We start from the raw sequence: 10,977 nt of genomic DNA on the forward strand, positions 1-10,977 counted from the left end.
AGACTCCCAATTCCATTCGCACCCAAACCCTAAACCTAAATGGCCCTCGCCGCGAGCTCGCCGGACGGGAATCCTCGTCGCCGGTGACCGCCGATCCGCCCGTCCCCGCCGCAGCCGGCGGCGCCCCGGGCCGCGGAGGGGCCGAATCTCCGAGGAGGAGGGACGAGATGGCGTCCCGGCAGCACAACCCGAAATCCAAGACGCTCGGCAACAAATACGTGAGGCCTCCCGCGCTCCCCGCCCGCCTCGGATCCGGCGGAATTGGTGTTTTGCGCCAGCGAATTGCTTGAGGAATGGTTCTCTCACTCACTGTGTGTCTGTGTTTGTGTGTGTCTGTGTGGGCGGGTTGCAGATGCTGGGGGACGAGATAGGGAAGGGCGCGTACGGGCGCGTCTACAAGGGGCTTGACCTGGAAAATGGCGACTTCGTGGCCATCAAGCAGGTCTCGCTGGAGAACATCCCGCAGGAGGATCTCAATATTATCATGGTGAGAGTTTTTTTTTGGGCGTGTTATATGATGTATATCGCGTTCCGAGTGGCAAAATGCGTGTAATTGCATGAAATGCGGTTCTCAGGAGATGAGAAACGTACGTCATCGACCGAGAACAGCGCTAAGACGAGACTGGAAGCTAGAGTAATGCAGCTTGTTGTCGGTTTCGCTGCTTTGTTCGGTAGCGTGACATGGAACTAAATCCTAGGGCACCGCTATGCTAGCTTATCGGAGTCCTTGGCGAGCTTCCTATTTAACTTGTCGGGACTTGTAATAATTATCACACATACTAGGGCAATATACTTGGACATCATGATTTAATTATGTGGTATGTTGTCGGGTGTGGTCGTCATGTGGAGCTCGTGAGCTCTCTTTTTGACACATAAAACTGGGGAAGAAACATGAGAGCTGACGTGATCAAGTGCCGCCAGCAGCTGCCGCGCTAGGTTTTATGTGATTGGTGTGATTCCACAGAAAATGCATGCGACCCCCCCCCCCTCCCCCGGCGAACTCTGGATATGATATCGGTAGATTCCTTTAAATTGTTCATTGGAATAACATTTAATTTCTTAACTGTTACAAAGTATTTATGCTTGTGCGCATCCTTGTAAACCATAGGAGCTCTTGAATCATTATAATTTTTGTGTGTGTCTGGGTTTAGGGGCTGGAAAATCTAAATTGAAAAATAGTTAGTTGCATTAATATTTTTATTCTGGGCCAGTATGTAGCCCAGCTGTTGAAGGCTATATAAGTGTTAGGGTCGAAAAGATGAATAGTTTATATAATTTATGTAGCAATATACCATTCTTAGTTATCCCCAAGATTAAATTTTAGAACATTAAGCTGTTAGTGTTACACTTTTGTGAAATTGGAAATGTGGAATGACACTAATGGTGCACTCTATCCTTTCCTTTTGTTACTTGGTGCACATATAGGTTTAGTGCATGGAGTTGATGTTGGTGCTTACATCTTGGAAGCCTCAGTCACTCAAATAATATATTTTGTTTTCATAGCACTGCATTATATACTGTTTGTTAGTTTGGTACTCTTATAGTGAAACGAGTCTTTAAATGTTTTTTTCGAGAAAACGCAAAAGCCTTGCGTTTCTTTTCATTGAAAAGGGGGAGGTTCAGTTACAGACATCTGAGGATGTGTGGATTACAGCAGGTGGATTAATGCACATCCCAGGTTTGGGGCAGCACAAGTCGGAGACCAGGTGCCCCAGCTGCCGCCCATGAGCGGGCCTCGTCCTGAATGCTATCTAGGAGCGTGTTAAGGGATGGAGCCGTGTTGTCTACTCCCTCTGCAAACTAATATAAGACCGTTTAGATCACTACCCTCTGCAAACTAATATAAGACCGTTTAGATCACCAAGAGGGAGTAGCTTGTAATGCATGCCATTGTACACACTATTCAGACCATCTCTTTGTTAAAAATTTATTTAACTGCACTCAATGCTGTCTAGAGAGTCATATACTACACTATTGCTGCGTGGTGGGGTGACCGCTAGTTAACTGCTTACCGCTATTTGGAACACCGGGTTCCCAAAAGTTCTATGTTTCACATTCTTGATTCTTGTTGTATCAACATGATGCCATGTTTTGTATCAACTCATCAGATTTGTTTGTCCCTTTATTCAGATTTTCAACATTCGAACGCTTTTGTTGGAATATCGTCATTTTCTACATTGTGTTTTGTATCATTGTAATATGGGGTTCTAACTAATTATCTTTTGTGTACGGTTTAATAACTGTTCTCGTGGGTGGTGTGGCCGATTCAGCAAGAAATTGATCTACTGAAAGTAAGTCTCACAGCATTTTCTTTATGTACTTACTGCATCTGGATTTAGTAAAACAATTAAACCCATATTTTCCTTGTCTGTGTTGCATTTTCTCCAGATTTCCTGTTTATGTAAGTTTTTTGTTATCATTTTGCATATTTATAGTCCTGTGTGGCAAATTTTTATAATTAAGAATCCTGAGGGGCATCCTCCCCTCAGTTGACTTTAAAAAAAAAGAGTGTGCTTATTTTTGTACACTCAGTGGTTTATGTGAACATTTCAATAGTATGGATGATCATAAGTCTATGAAGAATCTTCTTTTTTAATATAGATACTATGCCTTTTTTAATCATTATTATCGTACCCATAATTAGAAGGACCTTTACTTTTGAACATCTAATTCACCTCTCCTATTCTGGATGCACATGATCATGTTGCTTTTGACTCAAGGTTGTGCTAATTTATGCAGAATCTCAATCACAAAAATATTGTGAAGTATCTTGGATCATTGAAGACAAATAGCCATCTTCATATCATTCTGGAGTAAGAAATCCTGTGTCCTCACTGTGATGTCTTGGTACGAAGTACATGCATCGCATGTTAGCATGGAAGTTCTGATAGCTGTATAATAACTGCAGATATGTGGAGAATGGTTCACTAGCCAATATTATCAAGCCAAACAAATTTGGACCATTTCCTGAATCATTAGCAGCCGTCTACATTGCTCAGGTGAAATATATTATATTAGTGATTACTGGGACTTCCCATTTTCTTGCTATGTCTGTTTCCAACTTTTACTATTGTGACCAGGTGTTGGAGGGCCTTGTCTATCTGCATGAGCAAGGTGTCATACATAGAGATATCAAGGGTGCAAATATATTGACAACTAAAGAGGTAAATGGCTCTTATCACTTGCATATTTGCACATGGTTCTTCTTTGTTTTGACTTTTGATTTCTAATAATGAGAATTTAGAGAAGTAAGATGGGTCTTATAACAGTGTTGAAAAGGCTATTCTGAATATCATGTTCAAAATTTATCTTGTGAATGAGCTTTCTGTTAATAAGTAAATAAATAGACACACAGGAAAGTATAATGGCTGACATGGGCAACCTGGCAGTTTTTTCTGGAAGAGAGAACCTCAAATGTACAATCATTAATGGTAGTTGATACAATTGTCTGCTCTTGATGCTTTGGATGGTAAAAGAGGACAAATTCAACATTTGTCAGGCTACGTTTCAGTATATTGTGAATCTATAACATTGTTTTCTTGATGTGGAGAGTATTTTACACACATACCTAGAATGCCCAAACTTGAGTAATATATTTCCTGTAATTGAACCATATTTTCTCACTAGATATAATACTATGTTGTGAAATGGAGTGGGTAGCTAGTTAGCTACTAATATTTCATATGAGAATATTTAATATGGTTGATGTAGCCCATGGCTAAACTTGAATTCCACACTTACTATGACACACGACCAAGGGCATTAGAAGTTTGATTTTTCTGGAATCATGTTACACTTCTTCCTGCACATGCTCTCATTTTTCTTTGTTATCTTGTTTAGGGCCTTGTTAAACTTGCTGATTTTGGAGTTGCTACTAAATTAACTGAAGCCGATGTCAACACACACTCAGTTGTTGGAACCCCATACTGGATGGCCCCCGAGGTTGCTAATTCTTTCCATTTTTTTTGTTCCTGCTGAATTATTTGTTAGGTGCACTGACATACTGGATTAATTTCTCAACTTCCTCTTGTTTGTCTTTTACTTTTAATTGTCTTAAAGGCGTTGTTCTGTAACCTGTTCCATTGGACTCTCCGACTCACTGAACATCAAATTTGAAGCATTGCTACAAATAATACAATCATCATTTTAATATCAGTTCATCAGCCTGTATTATCGCTTACGGGAAAAAAATACCATTTGCCCAGAGAAGTATCCGTATAAATTTTCTATTCATCATTTTTCTTTGTTTTGGAAGCGTTTTCTTGAACGTAGACTTACAAGGTCAAGGAACTTAATTATGCCAGTGTGGCTGATGACTTGTGTGGCATACATTTCCAAAAAGATACACGATGGGGACAATTTTGACACTACATGCCAATAGAACCAGTAAACGTGTGATGGGAAAATAGAACTCTATCCACCGACCAGCAGACCTGCTCCAGGACAATTTAGGTGGTAAAAATCCTAAATTTCACATAGTACTGTTAGCATCCGGAATATTGTAACTGATAATCCATACCGCTGATATGATAGCATCACAGCAATTTTAGCAGCCAAAATTAATCGAATCTGCAAACTTTTGACAGTATTTACTCTCTCAAGATGCTAGTACATAACATTTATAACTTTGGATTGATGTTCTAATAGACTTGAATTTTTTGCTATCAAAATATTACTCCCTCTGTCCCAAAATGTAAGATCATTTTTGACAGTTGGTCTTACATTTTGGGACGGAGGGAGTATATTGTATTATCATGATATTTTGACTTACCTTCATCATTTCTTGTTTGCATTAGGTTATTGAAATGTCTGGTGTTTGTGCCGCGTCAGATATCTGGAGTGTTGGTTGCACAGTTATTGAGTTACTCACTTGTTCCCCACCATATTATGAACTGCAGCCCATGCCTGCACTGTTTCGCATTGTTCAGGTTGATTACCTGCAAATGTTTCACCTCTCTTCCCACATCTCCAACAGTACTGTTCATTTGCACATTACATAAAATTTCTTGTACCCATGTAATGCAGGATGTGCAACCACCAATACCAGAAGGATTCTCTCCTGAGATTACTGATTTTCTCCGGCAATGTTTTCAAAAGGTTCCTTGTTATTTGTCCTTTCTACTTTTAGAAGACTCGTTTTATTCTTCCTATAATTCTTTGCTATTCTGACTTCAAGAAGCACTTGTAGGATTCAATACAACGGCCTGATGCAAAGACATTGTTGATGCACCCATGGTTGCAGAACTCGAGACGGGCCTCGTCATCTCCCCGGCAGACTAATCCGAGGTAGTTCAGATTTATGAGATCATTCTTTCTATTGTTATTCATGACAGTAAATAGTAGATGAATCAACAAATACTCGCTAGAAAACTAAAACATTGTGAAATCACCTGATAGCCCCAGAGTTTGACCTTTTTCGGTCACTCAATTTAGTTGGTCTTCAGACTTAACCTGTACTTGTCAATTTTCAAGCATCACTACATTCATGAAAAATATTTCATGGTAGTTGTGTTATTATGTGTTTAGTGACTGGGATGTGATGAAATTCCCAGAGGTTAACTTGCAGGACTACTTGACTTTGTTTTGGATGCAACTTCCCCACAAGAGATGTTTGCTTCTGTTCTTTTAGTGCCTGAACTGATATGATTGAAACATCATATAGTAAAATTCTCTGCCTTCAATATATGAATATTCTATTTTGTTTTTGTCTATATCTGTTCAAAGCTGGTGATTTGCTAAGAAGCATACACAGCTTGTGCCTTTTTAACTTTTATTTTCTTTCCAACAAGCATGCTTTGCACTCTCAATGCATACTTAATATGTGTGTTCCATGCTCATATTCTGATTTTTGTTCCTTTTCGTGGATTTTCTCATGCTCATGCGGTGATTAAATCCTGCAAATGTATAATTTTTATAATCTGTAAATCTCGACAGATTAATTGTCCACAGAACAGCTGCCAACATTGCTTTAACTGTCTCCCGAAAGTGACTTTGATTGATAGGCTACTAAAGGAGTTTATAATTTGTTTGTATAATAAGGCATATTGACATGGATGATGAAGTCCCAAGTAGCGATAATCACGCTGAGTTTTCTGGTCCATCAGGAGATACACAAGCACCTGTTGCTTCTGACATTGAACAGGTAAGCTTTTCAGGGTTTTTTCCCATGTTCATTTCATTGAATCGAATCAGTTCAAATTCTTGTGCTGGACCCACAAGATTATGATGATCTCAGTATATTAAACTTTTATTTATCTGTAACTATAATCTGGCCCTAGGAGGATGGAACAAAAGAACTGGTTTCTGTATCTGCGGGACAAGGTAAATCTGACGAGCTTCATGATGGAAAACCTGCAGAAAGCAATATTTCAAACAATGTGGAACTCATGAAAGATAATGTGGTTCTCACTAAAGATCCTACATTAGTTTTCCATGAAAAGCTATCATTGGAATCTTCTCCTGGAGCTACCGATTTAAATGGCAAGATAGAACATGAACCTTCGCAAGATGTTCTGCCAACTAAGGTAGCTAGGAGCAGCCAAGAATCAAAAAACGGTGCCAGCAAAAATTTAGAGCCTGAAAGTAAAGACCCTTCGAGTTTTGAGGATGATGATGCTTTCTCCTTCCAGGCTGGGAGACAGAATGCCACCTTTCTACAGGTGAGAACTTTCCGTACAGCAATTGTCCTTGCACACAGAAAAAAATCTTATGCTTTCTTGGTCAAGAATGCAGATACCTATTCTTTATGGTATTCATGTATATCATGTCTTCACAGGAGGCAAAACCTTTAGTTGCCGAGGGAGCTAATGGACTGAGTAGATTCAGTGATACACCTGGAGATGCCTCCTTGGAGGATTTATTCCCAATTGACAAGCGAGGAGATCATGTGGGTGAAGCTTCAACATCCACTACCGCTCAAGAGCTCAGGGATAGGATGGTGTCACAGAAGCAGAAGGGAAATGACAATGTGCCCATGAATGGCGGAAAACTTCTTGAATTATTTGAGGTATTGCTCTCCCCACTATGTGTTCTACTTTCCCTTCCTTGACAATGTAGAAAAATAGATGAAATTCCGATGACTGCAGCCCTGACAATATTATCACTAAATACTTTTTACAGGAATTTCATGACAACATTCCAGGAGAGAATCTTTTCCCTTTACAGGTCTGCCATTTGCTAGAGTTGTGATATTTTTGGCAACATATACCTGTATTTATTCATTTTGAGCATTTTAATTGTGTGGCAACAGTCCTGTTAAACCATTCTATTTTGTAAATATTACATGTTGGTAAAGCGTCCAGCTTCAGTAGTATTTGAGAGGTAGCATTAGTTTATATTGCTCCTTGGCTGTTATCAACTGCTCGGTTGCAAATTCACATGCCACATTAGATGTCCTTTATTTAGAAATGTTGATTTTCAAGTTATTTTAACTTTAAATTGCAATGTCACAGTACTTTTTATCACGTTGTTATGATTCATTTGTAATTATTATTCTGTCCTGACCATGAAGTACTTTTGTTGCTTATATTTACAGTCTGTGGAATACAGCAAAATAGTAGCACAGCTGAAGCCCGGGGAAAGTGAAGAAGTAATACTGTCAGCATGCCAAAAGCTTATGTTATTCTTCAGTCACCGGCCTGAGCAAAAACAGATTTATGTGTCACAGAATGGTTTCCTTCCGTTGATGGAACTTCTTGAACTTCCAAAAAACCGTGTATGAATTTTTACTTTACTTTCATGAAGTTTTTTTTGCTGGTCTTTACACTGAGAAGTTGTCTGTTTATTTTCTGCAGATTATATGTTCTGTTCTGCAACTCATCAACTACATTGTAAAAGATAATACAGGCTTCCTGGAAAATGCCTGTCTTGTTGGCCTTGTGAGGCTTCGGTTCCACTTCAATAACAATTCATGATCTCTAAATTCTATTGACAACGTGGAATGGATAATTGATACTGTAAAATTTGTTTGCAGATACCAGTGGTGATGAATTTTGCCGTGCCAGATCGTGCAAAGGAAGTCCGGATGCAAGCATCCTTTTTTCTGCAGCAGCTTTGCCAGGCCAGGTTTATTTTCTGTCATGGTTCATGGTGTCTAACTGTATTTAAACGCAAGCCGCGGCGCTAATTATCAGTTTTCCGTCTCCAGCACCTTGACGTTGCAAATGTTCATTGCATGTCAAGGTATACCTGTTTTGGTGAGTTTTTTGGAGCCTGACTATGCAAAATTTAGGTAAGTTTGTACATTTTTGTCTTAAACAATTCCTTTAGATTTTTCCGGTATATCCTATTCCTATGTATTACTAGATGCTTGTTTCTGATAAGTTTATTGTAAATTAGCAGGGAAATGGTTCATCTTGCAATTGATGGCATCTGGCAGGTCTTCAAGCTTCAGCATTCAACGCCGAGAAATGACTTCTGTCGTATAGCAGCAAAGAATGGGATACTTCTCAGGCTAGTTAATACTCTTCATAGCTTGAATGAAGCAACACGATTTGCTTCCATCTCAGGGTCAGGTGCTTCAGTAACACAGAATGGTTCCACCCCCCGTCTAAAATCTGGTCAGCTAGATGTGCCGATGCTAGAAAGTTCTAAAGTAAGGCTGGATCATTACCATTCATCTGGCTCCATGCAGTCATTACAAGCAGATGCTGATAAGCACCATATCTTATTGGATCCTTCAGCATCTCCCAGGTTCAATGATATATCTGCTGCTGGTCACATGGAGAGAAACGATAATGACCTGGTAAGGCCACAGCGGCTTAGTGTTTCTGGAGGAAGGTCATCAACAGACAGATCTCCCAAGCATATAGAATTAGTATCAAATGGACATAGTAGTGGTCAGAATGATCAAATCCGGCCTCTACTGAGTTTATTGGAGAAAGAACCTCCCTCTCGTCATGTATCTGGACAGCTTGATTATGCCCGTCACATGTCTGGACTAGAAAGGCATGAAAGTATTTTGCCACTGTTACATGCTTCAGTAGAGAGGAAAACAAATGGTGAACTTGACTTGCTAATGGCAGAATTTGCTGGTACGCTACTTAATTCCAGTTCTTTATTTTAGTTCATAGAATACTAGTAATCAGTCTGCATTCTGCTATGTTCCCATCACGTGTACAGATTATTATTCATCTCTGAGTTTTCTCTTCTCAAAAATTTCCCCATCCCAATAGTTTTACTATGAGATGACACACTTTTTGTACATTCTCTCTTTCCTTTTCCATCAATCTTTTTTTTTGGAAATATCCTTATCATGCGGCTCCGCTACCTACTTTGCCTTTCGCTCCTACCTCGTGACTTTGCTACTTGTCTGCTCCTAGCTCTCCCCAATGCCCGTTAATTTTTTACCCAAAAAACATCCGTTGGTTGGTGGGTAATGGGGTTAGTGTTTGGGTTCACGGGGTTTATGGATGAGATCGTAAGAGGGAGGTGGTGGCGCCATATGCTATAGGACCCTCAAGGTTTCCTGAATGTTTGGTAGAATCTTGTTTGTTGTCGGTTTTTTTTAACGCTTTACCTCTATTTATTTTCCTTTTGGTTACCTCGCATCATTTGCAAAATCCAGAGACTACAATCCACAAGACACCATCTAGCTTCCAGATGTTACCGTAGCTGGTGATGCTCAGTAGTGAACAGTTTTGGGACAAGCTGGTTCTACTGCAACTTTGTACCTACCCTGGTTGTCATTATCATTAATGAATTACAAAGAGGGAATACAGATAGCAAAAATGAACGAGCATGATAGTTAAAACACAAAAGTAACCATAATGAGGAATGGGAGGACCGCCAGAGTTACAGTAATTCTAACCAAGACAATCAGGGCAAGATCAGTTGTCACTGCCCTGCTCACCCTCCTCTATCCATTGGGCACCTTGCATTAACTGTGCAGAGCTTGGTGTGATATACACTATTAAATACTGTGTATACCTAGAGTGAAGGGGTTTATTGTGACAGTAAAACCTTTCTTTGTTCACTAATTGCTCTTTCAATTTCGTGCAGAGGTCTCTAGACAGGGAAGAGAGAATGGTAACCTTGATTCTAATATGAAAGCTTCAAATAGGGCTCCAAGTATGAAGTATGGCCCAACAGCTTCCAATGAGGGAACTTCAACATCTGGAGCAGCGTCACAAACAGCATCTGGCGTGTTGTCTGGATCAGGAGTGCTCAATGCAAGAATGCCAGGAAGTACAACATCATCTGGTCTATTAGCTCAAATGGTTTCTATGAGTGCTGATGTTGCACGCGAGTATCTTGAGAAAGTGGCAGATCTTCTTTTGGAGTTTGCACAAGCAGACACTGTTGTAAAATCTCTCATGTCTAGCCAAAGCCTTCTCGCACGGCTGTTCCAGATGTTCAACAAGATAGAATCTCCTATTCTTCTGAAGGTAAAGCTTGAAGCCTTTTACAAATTGTTTATGCTAGCTAATTTTTCAGGTGACTGATTTGTTTATGTTTTCTGTTCCTGCTCTGGAACGATATCTCTTTTTCTGCAGATTCTTAGGTGCATTAATCATTTGTCTGGTGATCCTAATTGTCTAGAGACACTTCAACGCACAGATGCTATCAAGCATTTGATACCAATTCTCGAACTTCGTGATGGACCTCTAGTTTTTCAAATACATAGCGAGGTGGGTGGCTTAAACGTCTTAGTTTGCCAAAAAGATTGTCAGATAGGTTGTGCTTATTACATGCTGATTTGCATGAAATTCAAAATGCTCACTCTTATAGTTGTGTTCTACCTAAATTGTGTTTTCATCATGTTTTATTCACCCTCTATTTTTTGTTTAGTTTCATTTAAAATGAGTATGCCCTGTTGTAGTTGGGAGCTGAAGTTTTGCCCGACTCACAGGGTGTTGTGGGATTATGCCTAGGAGAAGAAAGTACCTCGATTATGCTTAGTTGCTATCCTGCAATTATACCTGATTATTTTGTAAGATAATTAACATAACAGAGTGATGATGTCTGTAATATCTTAAT

The 10,977-nt window shown here is 39.7% G+C and overlaps 1 protein-coding gene across 3 annotated transcripts in view; it reads left to right on the forward strand.

The window, feature by feature from the left end:
• Positions 1 to 11: 11 nt before the first annotated feature.
• LOC119365964 (MAP3K epsilon protein kinase 1-like) overlaps positions 12 to 10,977 on the forward strand; it is a 12,746-nt gene continuing 1,780 nt past the window's right edge. The window contains exons 1-22 of one of the 3 annotated variants that reach the window (XM_037631619.1): positions 12 to 218; positions 353 to 487; positions 2,271 to 2,291; positions 2,740 to 2,813; positions 2,909 to 2,999; positions 3,081 to 3,164; positions 3,841 to 3,942; positions 4,797 to 4,928; positions 5,026 to 5,097; positions 5,189 to 5,286; positions 6,040 to 6,142; positions 6,279 to 6,321; positions 6,427 to 6,659; positions 6,776 to 7,006; positions 7,120 to 7,164; positions 7,535 to 7,714; positions 7,794 to 7,877; positions 7,973 to 8,064; positions 8,147 to 8,230; positions 8,338 to 9,032; positions 10,000 to 10,385; positions 10,494 to 10,628. In XM_037631619.1, coding sequence (XP_037487516.1) covers positions 168 to 218; positions 353 to 487; positions 2,271 to 2,291; positions 2,740 to 2,813; positions 2,909 to 2,999; positions 3,081 to 3,164; positions 3,841 to 3,942; positions 4,797 to 4,928; positions 5,026 to 5,097; positions 5,189 to 5,286; positions 6,040 to 6,142; positions 6,279 to 6,321; positions 6,427 to 6,659; positions 6,776 to 7,006; positions 7,120 to 7,164; positions 7,535 to 7,714; positions 7,794 to 7,877; positions 7,973 to 8,064; positions 8,147 to 8,230; positions 8,338 to 9,032; positions 10,000 to 10,385; positions 10,494 to 10,628 — 3,171 coding nt within the window. In that variant the 5' untranslated portion in view covers positions 12 to 167. Of the gene's footprint in view, positions 219 to 352; positions 488 to 2,270; positions 2,292 to 2,739; positions 2,814 to 2,908; positions 3,000 to 3,080; positions 3,165 to 3,840; positions 3,943 to 4,796; positions 4,929 to 5,025; positions 5,098 to 5,188; positions 5,287 to 6,039; positions 6,143 to 6,278; positions 6,660 to 6,775; positions 7,007 to 7,119; positions 7,165 to 7,534; positions 7,715 to 7,793; positions 7,878 to 7,972; positions 8,065 to 8,146; positions 8,231 to 8,337; positions 9,033 to 9,999; positions 10,386 to 10,493; positions 10,629 to 10,977 lie in introns of all 3 variants that reach the window. The other 2 variants (XM_037631617.1, XM_037631618.1) reach the window with 2 other exon arrangements.

Source organism: Triticum dicoccoides, chromosome 2B (genome assembly GCF_002162155.2).
Source record: "Triticum dicoccoides isolate Atlit2015 ecotype Zavitan chromosome 2B, WEW_v2.0, whole genome shotgun sequence".
Lineage (NCBI taxonomy): Eukaryota > Viridiplantae > Streptophyta > Magnoliopsida > Poales > Poaceae > Triticum > Triticum dicoccoides.